The 15,086-nt window shown below is 48.6% G+C and overlaps 2 protein-coding genes across 12 annotated transcripts in view; both read left to right on the top strand.

The window, feature by feature from the left end:
- Positions 1 to 9,667, top strand: part of LRRFIP1 (LRR binding FLII interacting protein 1) — a 201,290-nt gene extending 191,623 nt beyond the window's left edge. For all 9 annotated transcript variants that reach the window (XM_020972215.2, XM_020972216.2, XM_020972217.2 and 6 more), the window contains 5 exons: positions 1,092 to 1,141; positions 2,885 to 3,002; positions 4,194 to 4,273; positions 6,452 to 6,556; positions 8,790 to 9,667. In XM_020972215.2, coding sequence (XP_020827874.1) covers positions 1,092 to 1,141; positions 2,885 to 3,002; positions 4,194 to 4,273; positions 6,452 to 6,556; positions 8,790 to 8,900 — 464 coding nt within the window. In that variant the 3' untranslated portion in view covers positions 8,901 to 9,667. The remainder of the gene's footprint in view (positions 1 to 1,091; positions 1,142 to 2,884; positions 3,003 to 4,193; positions 4,274 to 6,451; positions 6,557 to 8,789) is intronic.
- A 4,800-nt stretch (positions 9,668 to 14,467) lies between these two features.
- Positions 14,468 to 15,086, top strand: part of RBM44 (RNA binding motif protein 44) — a 31,930-nt gene continuing 31,311 nt past the window's right edge. For 2 of the 3 annotated variants that reach the window (XM_020972236.2, XM_020972237.2), the window contains exon 1: positions 14,469 to 14,642. In XM_020972236.2, coding sequence (XP_020827895.1) covers positions 14,501 to 14,642 — 142 coding nt within the window. In that variant the 5' untranslated portion in view covers positions 14,469 to 14,500. Of the gene's footprint in view, positions 14,643 to 15,086 lie in introns of all 3 variants that reach the window. The other variant, XM_020972239.2, reaches the window with a different exon arrangement.

Consider the following 15,086-nt stretch of genomic DNA (forward strand, 5'->3'; position numbering starts at 1 on the left):
GGGCTAGTGATTATCTGTCCATGAAAAACAGACTCCCAGACTAAGGGGGGCTTACACCTGGGTTTCCTTATTCCTTGAGCTGGCCTGTGTGGAGGCAACTTAACTTTCCCTCTGTTTTAGCCTGTGTGTAAATGATCTGAGAGGGCACTTCCCCAGGATGGGAGAATTTAGCAGACTTTGCCTAAATACAGCCACAGCTTGGGGTGGGGGCGGGGAGTTGGCCTGGAGCAATGGGAGCTGGGCCACCTGTACCGTGGGAGGGATAAGGGCTGCCCTGCCTACCTCACAGGGTTGTTGTGAGGAGCAAAGCTTCATGTAAACCTTGAACTTGCCATAGAAACACAAGGTGCTGCTATTCTTCCTCTAGAAAGCCACAACATTGCTATTCTCCTGTTCCAAGTGACTGTGTTATCTGGGTGACCTGAGAGGATGGGTGGCTGGGGGATGGAAAGCTGGCCTTGAACCCTGGAAGCCCTAGCTCTCAGCTCTGACGCATCCGGGATGTGGGACCCCCCGCAAGCCCCCTGCCTCAGTGCGCCAGACTGATGAGAAGGTGAAGAGAAGGCCCGCCAGCCTCCGCTGATAGGCGTTCCAATGCCCGTGGCCCAAAGGGAAACACGCCATGAACGCGCTAGTTCTTACGTGTGTGTGAGAGAGAAGGATGACGGGGAGAGCAGCTCCACAAACCTCTGTGCTGATGCTCAGCTGGGATGTGAAGTGGTCTCTTTTCTCCTTTCCTAATGATGTTAAACCATGAAGCCTGTGAGATTTTGTGTTGCAGCTGTGTTTGGCCCTAGAGTTCTTGCATGCTAACCCTAAAGTAGAAGACTAGCCTGTGTGCGTGCGGCTGGATGCTGCCCTGCCGTGTCCAGCATGTTCGGGGACGCTGGCCCAGCACTCTCATAGCTGTACGTCTCCCCCCATCCTGTCTGTGACTTCATTCACTGTGGTACGTGCACCAATAACCACCTTTATCACGAATGTCACTAACCTGCATGATCGTTCTTTTCCATTTTTACATTCTCTGTGCCAAGTGTGGCCCTGAGCTGACTCAGCACTGAAACCTATGGTTTTTCTCTTTTCCTTTTTAGACATTAGGCTGAAAAACCTTGTTGACGAACGAGAATGCTTATTAGAACAGGTAACACAACATTTTCTATTACTCGATGTGTTTCTGGCCCCTCCTCTCTCTTCTGCATGATTTCTATCCGCACCTCAAACAAAGAACAGCAACCCACATCAGGCAGAAAAAATCGACCAGCTACTGCACCCCATAGTAAGTGTTCCCAGAAATACACCCCAAAACAGACTGGCTACCTGAGGTCTGAAAGCAGGGGTGGTGTTGCATTCATTCATTCATTCATGCATGCATCAGGTCCAGGCTGTGATACTGAATCTGGCTGCTGTCTCTGGATGACTGCCCAGAAGGGCTGACAATTTTTGGACAAGATCCATGGGCCCAGTGGAATGAAACAGCATTATTCTGAACCTGGCCCGTGCAGGTGGTTTTCTTTCTAATAAAAGACTGACTGAAGGAAATTTCATGCTCCCCCTAAATGATTCACTCCAGCAATTAAAAACCTTTACTCTCAGAAATTCTGTGCGTGTGTGCGCGTGTGCGTGTGCGTGTGCGACACATCCAGATCAAGAGTCTTTGAAGCTTTCTGTGCATGAGAGAAGTTTCTGAGAATGCAGGCTCTTCATCACTCCAATGGCTGATACAACAGGGAAGACTCCCTTTGGAGTTCATTCAGGTTACTGCCCTTTTAAGTGTGGCAGGAGACTTCCTGAAGCATTAAGGAAAGAAGGGTGCAGTCCCCCGGATTCAGTGAAGTCAGAGGGTCTGGGTTCAAATCCTCCTTCTGATTCTGGCTACCTTTGTGACTTTGGACAGGTCACATAACCACCTTGGACCTCAGCTTCCTCCTCTGCAAATGAGGGCTCACCCTAAGACAACCTCTGAGGTTTCCACCCAGCACTAGACCTCTGATCCCAGGACCTTGCACTGGAGTGCACGTTTGTGTTCATTCATTCAGCCATCCAGTATTGTCTGAGCGTGCCATGTTCAGAAGCCGATCAGTCATATTTGTTGGAATTGAAACATGGGGACTCAAAGCCCGAATATATTATGGCCAGATTAAGGCTCTAGATACAAAAGGGCATAGGAAGGTTCCTCTTTTCTAGATATTACCAAAGGTGTCCTAAGTGATCTCAGTATCTACCATCTATCAGCAGATTTCTTGGAGAGAGCAGTTATTTCTACTGAGGGATCTTAGTTAATGCAAAGTGTACACATGTGTGTATAGAGATAGACATATACATGTATATATGTGTCTGTACCCACATACATACATATGTGTATATCTGATGTACAGACACATTATCCACAAGGCTGGGTGCTCAAAATGGCCCACTTCATGGTCCTCTGCTTAGTAAATAAAGTACTGGGTCTATGATAACTCCCTCAGGAGCATAGGCAAACCACTCCGACTATTTTATTCACTCTTCACGAGGATTTAGTTAAATCAGCTTTGCCAATAGTCTGTCCCCAAGAATGAGTCATAATCTGTGCCTGGAGATAGAGAGAGCAAATTTAACTTGTTGTACCACATCTTGAGAAGAGTATTAGTTGGTATTTGTTTATAGAAGAGCAATTGTGGGGCCACATTTATTTATAGTTTTTCCAAGCTTGTATCTTATTAAAAAGACTGAACTGAGTCCCGTGAAATCAGGCAGCAGAACTATGAAGTCATATCAGAGCAAGACTGGCCAATTTGGCTTTGGATTGGATACACTAAATTGACTTATCTTTTTGTATTGAATTCCAAGTGCATTGATTCAGTCTTGATATGAAGAAATTAATGGATGGATTTGGATTTTTCAGATTAAAAAGCTAAAAGGGCAGCTGGAAGAGAGACAGAAGAATGGCCAGCTAGAAAATCTGAGGTCCGAAGATGACATCTTGGAAAATGGGACAGATATCCATGTACTTGATCTACAAAGTAAATGGTGGTTCTTCTTTAGATAAACCATTGGCTATGGAGTTGGGTCACCCTTAGGCTATAGGAGATTTTAAAAGCCACTCGGAAAAAGGTCACTAACTTAGATAATGCTACCAGCATCTTCTGGGCCAGCCAAACTTGGATGGGCAGGAAGGTCTTGTTTTACAATAACTTCTTCAAACCATACCCACCAAATTAACCCACAAATTCGACAACAAAAATGTAAGTAATTCACAAGAAGTGGTGAACCACAGGGGACAAAGTGGCAGGCAGATGAAATACTGTGCTCTCTCACAAACTCTCTCACATCCCAGAAACTTCTAGGTGGGCAGTGTGAGGCCGTGGCCAGAGAATGTGTGGTCTCTCCGTGTTCAGTAAAACTGAGGGAAGCATCCCAGCTTGGGGGGACCCCACTCTCCTTAGTGCTTTCTTCATGCTGTGTATCCCCATTTTTATACTGGAAAACATGGTCATTTGACCTACAGATAATGGAACGTGAGAATGAGGGGAGGCAGTCATGTTTTATGAGGTTTTTCTTTTAAACATTCACATGCAAATCTGAATTCTCAGCAAGTCTTCGATGTGCTGGTTGAGTATGGGAGTGGTGGCTTTCCCCATTACGCTGTAGTCAGGAGGACTCATCTTCATGAGTTCAAATCTGGCCTCAGACACTTATTGGCTGTGTGAGCCTGGGCAAGTCACTTCACCCTGCTTGCCTCAGTTTCCTCATCTGTAAAATGAGCTGGAGAAGGAAATGGCACACCACTCCAATATTATTGCCAAGAAAACCCCAAAATAGTGTCACTAAAAGTCAGACATGACTGAAATCACTGAACAACAACAAAAAGTAGCATGGAGAAAGGGCCTAATTTAGAATCAGGAAGACCTGTGTTCAAATCCTGCCTCTGACACTATTCTTGTGACCCCAGGCAAGTCATATCACTTCCCTTACCTCATTATCCCCATGGGTGAAATGGCAAAGTTAACCTAGATGACCTCTGAGGTCCTATCCAACCCCAGAGCACGCATCCTAGGGTTCTTAAGTCCTGTTAGGTTAAAGAGTCAGATGTGAAGGTTCACCAAATTGTCAGGCTGACCAGGAATCAAAAGTGTGGCCCCAGGGAAAGAGGGAGGGGTTGACCATTTTTTAGTCCTATGAGGTTAACACAGTTTTTTTCTGTTTTCCTGTAGGGGATGCCAACAGACAGATCAGTGACCTCAAGTTTAAACTTGCAAAGTCTGAGCAGGAGATAACTGCATTAGAACAGAATGTACGTGTGTGCTTCTGAGTGTCCGTGGTCAAACCAACTCTGAGATCACCCTGAAAGAGCTGAGAAAAGAAAATAGGACTGGTTTTCCTTTTTCAAATATGTATTTTCACAGTAACTACATCTCCAAGAGATGAAGTGTGGAGGTGGAGGTCTGGAAGCTGAGTTCTCTGGAGGGAGGGGTGGCCATAGTTGGTCCCCACTGGAGTCCAGAGAGTGAACGCCTGATCAGGCTCTGGCCTCATCCTCAGCAGGCACCGGCTCTTACCTGCCCAGGTCTTCCACCTTTCCTTGTCCCACCTCCCTCATGTCTCTCCAGACTCTGCAGGTGGGGCCTCAGTGTCACCAGAACACTGGGCTACTGGAGGGGGTGGGGGGCGGCACTGAGGCCCCCCTCTACCCTAACCAGTTACATGGAAGGCAAGACTATCTTTCCCTCCCAAGTTTTAGCCAGACAAATTTCTGAAGATCTTTTACTAACAAAATTAATAGGAAACAGCTAGAAAATGTTTACAGAGTACAAGTTTCTAATCTGAACTTAACATCCAGCCATAGATGGATTTGGCTGGAATAGTTAAAGGTCACCCCTGCCTCCCCAGCTGTTCCTTTCTTGAATCTGAGGGGCATTGCTCTCAAGTGCATGTGTGTGCACACATGCACACAGATTCACACACATTCACACATACACACATGCACATGTACACGCACATGTGTGCATGCACACAGATTCATGCACATCCACATGTACACACATGTGTGTACACATTACACAGATTCACACATATGCACGCGCATGCACGCAGATTCGTGCACATGCGTGCACACACACACACACACACACACACACACACACACACACACACACACACTGGTCATCTTTGGTGAGGACCTTGACCCCTCACCGGACCTCAGGCTCACCAGTACCACGATGGCCTGGCTGCTTGACTATTCACGTAGCTTGGATGAGGTAGGAGTCACTGACTGATCTTTCTGAGAGATGATGGACCACCAGGCTTTGCCGTCTCGCCTGCCTCTGTGCCCTCTGAACCCTGGCTTTCATTTGACTGGCATATGTGGAATTCTCACAGTGTGCCTCAGCGAGATCAGGAGAATGATTGACTCCTGTGTGGCACCCCTTCTCCACCCCCCATGTATAGTCATGACACACTCACATCAGCTCCCACCCTGACCCCCCAGCACCCGCCCGCAGGCTTTTCCTCCTCCTTTCTGAAGTACAGAGGTGACAAATCCCATCCCCCTACATTTGCCATTTAGAATGTGTTCAGATGTACGAGGCCCCCATGGTGTCAGCATTGGGATATCATGAACTTGGATCTCCAGGTTGTTGGGACCTTCAGTCCCTGTAATTCTTAGGCAGGGTCCTGTATAGAGCGTTGCATGAGATGTTGTGCCATGCCACCAGAACAGACCTAAGAAAGGGTTCACCACACACAAGTATGAGGAGAGGCCACATGGCCCCCCACCTCCCAGTTTTGTGCCACTCACTGCCTTTGCTTTGACTGTTTCCCCAAGCTCAGCATGTTTGTCATTAAAGCAGCAGGAGCCTCAGCTAGCTCTTGATGACTGAAAAGGGGATTCAGGAAGGATTCCTACAACTGACCTATGTATCAGTCCATGAGCATTTCTCAAGTGTCTACTCTGTGCCAGGCATTGGGAGGGACAGCAGATACAAAGAATGAATCAGCAAATGAAAGAAAAAGCATTTATTAAACCCTAAGCGCCAACTGCTGGGAATTCAGATAGACAAAGTCCCTGCCCTCATGGAGCTTATATCTCACAGGGAAGTCAACACAGGGGAGGGCACTTTGGTGCAGAAAGTTACAGGGATGGTGAATAGGGTCATAGGGAAGAAGATTGGCATGCCCTATCCAGGGACAATGGCAGAGATGATTTGATCATTTGGAGGGGGTGGGCAGTGATTTGGAAAGGGTATGCACAGGGTCATAAGGCAATTGGCAAGGATGTTGGGAAGGGGCCAGAGGGTAGGGGGTGAAGGCAAACATGGCTGGGACCTGCCTGAAATTTGGGCAGGATGCTGGGGCCCTCAGACAGAAGGTCTATGATCTAAAGTCCATAAATAGACATACACACAGAATAAATACAAAGAGCTCCCTCCCCTATGTGCTTTGATGATACCTTGGGTTGGTTTTTCCCCTTCAGGTAATACGGTTAGAGGGTCAAGTGTCACGCTACAGGTCAGCTGCTGAGAATGCGGAGCGAGTGGAGGATGAGCTGAAAGCCGAGAAACGCAAACTCCAAAGAGAGGTGAGAGTCTCGAGGGGCCCTGATCTCCCTGGATGGCCTTTCAAAGAGGGCTTTTCTTGGTGCATAATCATCACAACATTGTACATGTCATTCTGGAGTTTACAAAGGAAAGCAGAGCCCTCCTGCAGCACAGGAAGTGCGTAATGCTTGTTGACGGGCTCACTGACCCAGGAAGAGAAGTTAGGATGCATCTAGTAGTTGACCCATGCACAATTTGGAGGGGGGGGTGCCAGACCTGAGATTTCATCAGGGTAGGGGGCTCCCTATCTGCCAATGTAGGCCAGTGATTGTTCTGCAACCATTGCCTGGGGCACTAAGTGAAGTGACCTGCCCAGGGTCACGTGGCCAGCGTGGGTCAGAGACAAGACTTGAACCCAGGGCTTCCTGTCTCATTGTATAGAAACATTAAATGGAAAATGAAGGATGCTGTAGGTAGGGTCTGATTCTTGCTCAAAATGTGTTTTGAGGACTTGCAAATAAAATCCACACCATGACCTCCAGGCAGAGTGAAAGATTTTGTGCCCAAGATCGAGGCACCAGCAATTACTAAATCTTATATGGAGCCCGGTTCTGGGGCTACAGAGAAAATGGTGACCCAGGCCTGGCCTTGCCTTCCCTCAAGCAGATGACCTGTATGAATGCTAGCTCAGACAAGCTCCAAGGTGAGGTTGGGACTTCAGGAGTGGCTTCAGGCAGGAAGTGGTGCTTAACCAGAGGCAAGGGGGGAGTGACCAGTATCGAAGCCAACCTTCCTGAGCCACGGTGGTGTCATGCAGCTTGGAAGCTAAGTGGGAGGAGCCTATGCAGAGCTTTAAATACCAATTGGAGGGTTTTATATTGGATCCTGGAGGTGATGGGGAGCTGCTGGAGTTTATTCGGTAGGGGTTGGGGTGGGGGGGTCACATGGTCAGATCTTCATGTCAATGGCTGAATGGAGGATGGACCACAGTGGGGAGAGATGTGTCACAGGAGGGGCCCCCAGCAGCTACTGCCACAGCCCAGGCACAAGGCGATGAGGGTCCATACCACATGGTGCAGGGGGACATGTGTGTGGAGAGAAGGGCATGTTTAAGAGACCTGTGCTTTCCTCTAACTTGGACACCTAGGAAAACCAAGCAGGAGAAAATAGGGCTTAACTAGCATTAAGGGAGAGACATCTCCCCCAGCTGCTAAGAACATCATTTCACTGAGCTCATTAGGTCATATGCAGGTTTCCAAAAAGAGCTGTTTATTTTCAGTTGGGCAGCTCTTTGCAAAAGGCTTTTAATGATCAAATGGACACATATGTCTACGTGTGCAGCTTATATCTGTGAACATGCAAAAGTTATGTTAATCTGTGAGGACATCCTCTGTCAATGCTGATTGCAATTTACCTGTGTTTTAGGTATTAGGATAAATTAGAGAAACAGATAAGATAGGATGGATGGATGGACGGATGGATAAATAGACTACATAGACAGACACAGACAAGGTGGATGGATGAACAAGATGATAGAATGGATGATAGATAGATAGATAGATAGATAGATAGATAGATAGATAGATAGATAGATAGATAGATGGATGGATAGATAAAGTGCTTACTCTGTGTTAGACAATAGGCTATAACTAGGGATACAAGCAACTAAGCAGGTCCCTGCCTTCAAGGAGCTTACATTCCATTGAAGGAAGATAGAGGAGTTAGAAGGGGAAAAGGGGTGGGGGGGACAGTCCAAGATGAGGCAACAAGGCCTGGACCCAGGCTGGGAAGACCCGTAGACTGTAAGGACTGCCCATGTCTAAAATGTCACAGGGGATGTGGACCCAGGGTTCCTGTAAGCCTGGCACCCTGCCCTGAATGCCATCCCACAGCCAGATGAAGAAGGCAAAGAGAGATTCAGAGACTCTCCCAGCCATCCCCAATCTCTTTGAGCCCCAGTTGGCATCTGTGACCTCTTGTGACTCAGGTCTCTGCCTGCAAACCCACCTCTTTCCACTGCATCATTGGCTGGACTCAATGGCCCTTAGGTCCTTCCTAGCTTTAAATCTGAGTGCAAGTATGCGTGAAGGAATGAGCTTTGCCACCACTAAACGTACAGGGATCGTGTGTCTGAGTGACCAGTGTCTTCTGTGATTCCCCCTTCCTGGGTTCAGGAGCCCTGATGTGCGAGTGGGGGGCTCCATTGGGCACAATGCCCATGCCCACATGGGGCATCCCTTCCCTCCCCAGCATCCTTTGCTCTCTCTTTTTCAGCTTCGCTCTGCACTCGATAAAACTGAGGAGCTGGAGGTGAGCAACAGCCACTTAGTGAAACGTCTGGAGAAGATGAAAGCCAATCGTAGCGCGCTCTTGTCCCAGCAGTGAGCACAAGACCTGGGAAGGTCCTGCTGCAGGCGCTGTTCTCCGAGATGCTGCTTCGTCCCATGCCTTCGGGAGGAGAAAACACGCCCCCCCCATGCCCATGCCCACGCGCACCCACAGACGCTCCTTTGTTCCACTGGGCCAGGTCCTGGTCCGGCTGGGGCTCCTGCCGCTCCTCCCACCTGTGGCTGCCTGGCCCCCATATAGCCCACCGTGTTCTCTTGCTCATAAGCACATTGGGCATGGTCTTGGGAGGCACAGCAGCCCTTGACCGCCATTTTAAATGGCACTCCAAGGGAAGATGAAGACTCACTTGACTTCTCTTTTTATTGCATCTTGCTGAAAATTAGGGGGGGAAGGAAGGACGATCACTTGATCTCCGAGGAGAGTGACTTGAGTAGTATTAGCCTAATTCTACGCTTTTCATACACAAAGCACTGTGGAGCCATAAGCCATTACCAAGCAAAACTCCTTCACTGGAAACAAGATGGTGGTCATCATCCAAGCAAAAGTGACCTTACGAGACTCTTCACAGACAACAAAGGAAGGCTTTCGAAAGGATTTTTTTTTTGCATCAGTTCAATCATAAGAATATTTGATTTCAGAGTAAATGGGCAATAGCTTCACTGAAGATGACAGCTTTTTATCTGTATGATTTAATCCTTATATTGGGAATTGAAATTAACTTCTTTTAAAGGATGTAATGTTGCAAAAAATTTTAAAAAGGGAATTGCAATGTTAAAAAATAAAACAATTCGGTATTTATATTATCTTCACTTTGTTTGCCAGTTGTCAAGACTGAAGATAAGATGGTTTGCTTAACAGGAATCTACACAGATTTCCGAGTCTGACCCTACATTTGGAGATGTGAAGACAGGAGTTTCAGACCAAAAACCATGGGCTGTTTATTCACGGTAGCTAGTTCACTAAAGCTGTCCAGACAACCTTCTCTTCCTTTTCTTTAGAATGTTAAAGGATGTTTGAGTTTGAAAATTGGCGATAAAAAAAGACAGAGTACTTTAAAGGAGCAAGGCGGTTTAATGGTTAGAGCACCAGGCTTGCAGTCAGTAAGACAGTTCAGTTCCTGCCTTCAGCCATTTGCCAGCTCTGTGACCTTAGGCAAGTCACTTAGTCTCTGGTTCAGTTTCTTTCTCTGAAAAATGAGGCAGTGGGCCTGACAGATTCCCAAGCCCCTTCCAGGTTTGAATCTAGGAGCCTGTGATTGCATTCACAAAAGTAACTTTTTTTGGGGGGAGCCTAATAATTGAACAGTTAAATTGCATTTTATCCATCATCTATAAATACATTCTCCTTCTTTTATCCTTCATAGAGGTGGCATGATGTGGTGGCTAGACTTGAAGTCAGGAAGGCCTGGGTTCCAGGCCCACCTCGAGATTCCATAGCTTTGTGGCCTTGAAGAGCTCCGTGCCTCCAGCCATTGACTGGTCCCCTGGTACTTCCCTAGTAAGTCAGAGAGGGGTTTCAGTCCCCACACTGGGAGCTCTTAACGCTTCTAAGATCGGAGGCTTTTTAACTGTCTCCAACAGCTCTGCCAAAGTATTCTTGGCTATTTCAAACTGTCAACAAAATCATAAATCGAATATACATACAAAACAGGGGCCAGAATTTTACCTGATTCCCATAGCTTCTAACAAAGCAGAATTACCAGAATAAACAAGAATTTATTCTGAGATTTCAGGTTGGAAGGAGTCTCAGAGATCATCGACTCTAAATGTCTCATTTTACAGCTGAGGAAACTGAGGCTTTGGGAAATCAAGTGATTTGGCCAGGGTCCTCCAGCGCTACGTGGCAGAATTCAAACTCAGCTCCTCGGATTCCAAATCTTCCACACTTTCCCCTGGATCACATTGTCTCTAACAAAGGTGGTGGTGTGTTGTCTCTCAGAGGATCTTTGATATAGAGCTGGCCAGCTAGCCCAACCCCTTCATTTTACACATGGGGAAACCGAGGCTCTGAGAAGGAGCCCAAGATTACACAGTTCATAATTCTCGGAAGTGGGATTCGAACCCAGGTCCTAGGACTCCACAGCCCAGCTCTTTCCACTGTGCCTTCTGCTGCCTTTGATCTTGTCTGCCTCCCTTCTCTTTGGTGTCAGTTTACTTGGCAATACAGGCAGCATAAATAGGGTTCTGGTCTTGCTGGGTTCAATCAGCACCTCATAGGGCTCTTTGTAAACTTCCTTGTATGTTTCAGAGCTGTGATTTTTTTATGCCACCATGATATTCAGCCCTTAGCAAGTGCCTGGCACATAGTAGGTGCTCAATGTTTATTGACGGATTGATATTCCTTTACTATATTATGTCATTACTTCTTGAGCCACATTCCAGTTGTTGGACATGGAGGTTGGTTCTAATTGATTTACTGTGACTATGAGGATCTTTGTCCCAACAGGCCCTGTTTCTGATGTTTTGGGGACAGAGGCCTAGGAACCAAATCCCTGGGTCAGAAGCCACAACTGAAGCTATGACTCTTCCTGCCAAACTGCTCTAACAGATTCCTGGCCCAGCGTGCTGTCCCACTGGCAGAGGCATGGTGGGGGCCTCCTTCCTCACAGCCCTGCCAGTTGTGGACTTGAACCTTTTTAAAATATTTCCTGACTTTCTGGTGAATTGTAAGATAACATCTTAAGGCTGCGTCTTTCTGATCATCTTCCAAAGTTTCTTTAAAATAAAAATATTTAGTGGTCAACATTTAAACAGGGAAGAGCATAAGCATTTCTATAGCGTTACCATGTACCAGGCTTAGTGGGCTGAGTGCTTTTTACAAGTTTTCTCTCATTTTATCCTCACAGCGAACCTAGGAAGTGTAGGTGCTATTATCATCCCCATTTTACAGCTGAAGAAACCAAGGCAGGCAGAGGTTAAGTGACTTACCCAGGGTCACACAGCTAGGATTTGAACTCAGGTCTTTCTGACTCCAGACCCAGTGGACTGACCCCTGCACTGCCAGCTGCTTCAAAGATAGTGAATGTGTTTCTTCAGCAAACTTTCCACATCTCAGCATTTTGAGAAAGGACAGCTTTGCCAAAGAGCACTCTTGGAAAAGTCAGCATTTCTCAACCTCCCACTGTCCTTTAGGAAAATTCCCATTAGGAATATAGAAACATCTCCTTCAGAACAATCTGTTGGCTTCCTTTAAACACCTGCCAGCCACGGGCCAGGCACTGGGCTGGGTGTTGGGTGTACAAATACAAAAATGAAACCATTCCTGCCTATGGGGAGCTTACAGTCTACAGGAGGGAAATTACAGAGAACCAGATAATTCAATTTAAAAATACACAAAACAAATATGAAGCAACTGGAGGAGGAGGGGAATAGAATGCCAATAACCTGAGGGAGGGGAACAGCAATGGCCACAGGGGAGGTGGCACATGAACTCAACACTGAAGGGAGCTGGGGTTGCAAGAGATAGAGGTGAAGAAGGGAAGGCATTCCTGTCATAGGAAACACCTTGCAAAGGCAAGGTGACCGGATGTTGCAAATGAGAAATGGCTGACAGGATAGCTGCACAGAAAATTTTAGGGGCGAATACTGGGTAATTAGCCTGGAGCTAGCTAATGGGCTTCCTTCTGCCAGGGCAAGAGTTTTAGTAGAGCGGCACTGGCTCTCAGGATCACAAATTGAGTTAGATGGAGCCTTAATCGTACAGTCCAACCCCTTCATTTTACAGAGAGGATGTTGAGGCCCAGAAAGATGAGTGGCTTACCCAAGGTCAGCCAGGTCCTCGGCCAGCTCTCTTACCGCTGTGGTCTGACGCCTCTGTCTCTAACCCAGGACTCTCTGGCCTTTGAGACAAACTCAGTATCTGGTTCTGGCTTTGGGTGGCTACCTGTCTGACATGGAGAGGGTGTGTGCCCTGGACAGTCAGTATACACTTAGGGTGGAGTGGCTCTTCTGTCTCAGCTGGGTTGGTGGCAAGACCCTGGCTCCTTCCATCTCCTCCTCCTTAAACTTGGCCCCACTGCCCTCTGCCAGCTCCTCAGTCAGACCTGGGCTTTAGGAATTTCCATCATCAATTTAACAACCTCGTAGAAGATGGAGGGGGGAGAGCCTAAAGGCAGGAAATCTGATTGAGGCCAGTGTAACAGCCCTCTTGAGCGGCAATGCAGTGGCCCTGGAAATGGGGAGATGCAGTAAGATGCAAAAGATGGAGCCAGGCTGCCCAGCCTGGTCTAACCCACAGTCCTCCATCTTCTCCACAGAAGCTTTGTTAAAATCTAGGTAAACTCTCTTCCCTCATCTCCTAGGTTAGTAATCCTGTCACAAAAGGAAATGAGGTTGGGCTGCCACGATCTGTTCTTCCCAGCTGCCATTTCCCTCCTAGGTGTTCCCCAATCCTCTCTTTAACGGTCTGCTCTAGAGTTTTCCTAAGACGTTCAGCTCACTGGCTTATAGTTTACAGCCAGTCATCTTCCCTTTTCTGAAAATCAATCCATCAGTCCTTCTCCAACCTTGTGGCACTTCCGCCATTGACCACGCTCTTCAGAACATCCCTGACAAAGGCTTAGCCACCCCAGCAGCCGCTTCTCATGACTGAAGGATGTAGTTCTTCTGGACCACGTGACTTGAATTCTTCAGGGGGGGCTCGGCGTTCCCTTACTGCCTTCTTCATGATCTTGGTACCAACTCCCTGGGAGTCCGTTTTGTTCTGTTATTCCTAATGCAAAAGTCATTCTTTTTGGAGAAAACAAAGGAAATGAAAAGCAAGCAGCTCTGTCCTTTCTCTCTGTTGTTCGATATCATTCCATCCACCCCCAGCAAAGCCCCCCCCCTTGATCCTTTTCCTACCATTTTGGCTTAAAAAATAAAAACAAAAAGCCAACCCTTCTTCTTGTCTTTGTTCCCCACCCCCACCCGCCCCAGCCTGGGCCCATTCTGAGCTTTAGCATTCCCAGCAGTAATTTTACGCCCTTGGATTCGCCTTCTATACGTTTGTTAAACTCTCGGTCAATGCATCCACATCGCTCTCCGCACAAATCCCTCTTCCTCCTTCCTGGCGTTGTTCCCCTTTTGTCCTGCAGGCTACGCTCTTGAGCCTCTCCCCTCCCTCCGGAGCTGGCTTCCACTTAGTAACTGACTCCGAGGAATCCTCCTTCTCTTCATTTAACAAGCATTTATCAGGTTCTTACGAACTTTGTACCACACTGTGCAAAGTGCTGGGGGCGGAAAGAAGTGCAAAAGCAATGCCTGCCCTCAAAGAGCTTACGTCCTAACGGGGACGGAAGAGAACCTGCTGGTAACTAGGGGCACAGCCGTACATGCAGAGGTGATGGAAGGCGATCTCCGAGGGGAGGGGACTAGCAGCTGGGAGGCCCAGAAGAGGGCGCCAGCGGAAGGAGCCTTCGAAATAAATCCAAGTGCAAGCCGGCACGTGCCCAGACCTCTTCTCCTCCTCCTCCTCCCTCACAAACCTCGGGCTACGCCCTCTGGGGCAAAGCAGCATCTGCGCCTGCGCCCTCACAGCGGCCCGGCTGGAGCCACGCTCCCCACGTCTGCGCACGCGCTGCCCGAGCCGTTCCCGCCACTTGACGATTGGCGCTTACCTCGGCCAATCGTGGGGTCGCGGCGTCCTCCTGGCTGCCAATGGAGGTTCGTTCCGGGGGCGGGGGGCGTGGCCGGCGGCCCACGCTTTCCGGCGGCCAGGAGCCGGGACGAAGGCGGCGGCGGGACGTGGTGGTTGCGGCGGTGGCGGTAGCCGAGCAGCTTCCCCGGGCGCGGGCGCCGGGTGAGTGCCCCGGGAGGGGAAGGAGACGAGGGGGCGGGGTGCTCCGCGATCCCCCCCCGGCAGCCAGCATCCCGCTCCCTCCAGTATCCGACGCCGCCGCCCTCCCTTCTTCCTGCCAGCACCCGAACCCCCCCCCACACCCCAGTCCGAAGCGGTGAATCCTCCCACTAACCGCTGCCTCCCCCACTGGGTGCCTCCAGTATCCGAAACCTCCAGTAACCGATACTGCTCCCGCGCCTCCACCCAAACATAACCTCCCAGTTACTGAGGCCCCCCAAATCCCTCCAGTATCCATACACCCCAGTAATTAACGCTGCCCCCCAACTCTGCCCCTAACTGCTACCCCATCTCCTTCCCCCTCCCGCACTGCCCCCCTTCTGAACCTCCCAGTATCCAGCCTGTCCAACTGCTGTGGCCTTAGAACCCTCGGGGGAATCTCAGGAG

Source organism: Phascolarctos cinereus, unplaced genomic scaffold (assembly GCF_003287225.1).
Source record: "Phascolarctos cinereus isolate Bilbo 61053 unplaced genomic scaffold, phaCin_HiC Scaffold_5;HRSCAF=322, whole genome shotgun sequence".
Taxonomy (NCBI): Eukaryota; Metazoa; Chordata; class Mammalia; order Diprotodontia; family Phascolarctidae; genus Phascolarctos; species Phascolarctos cinereus.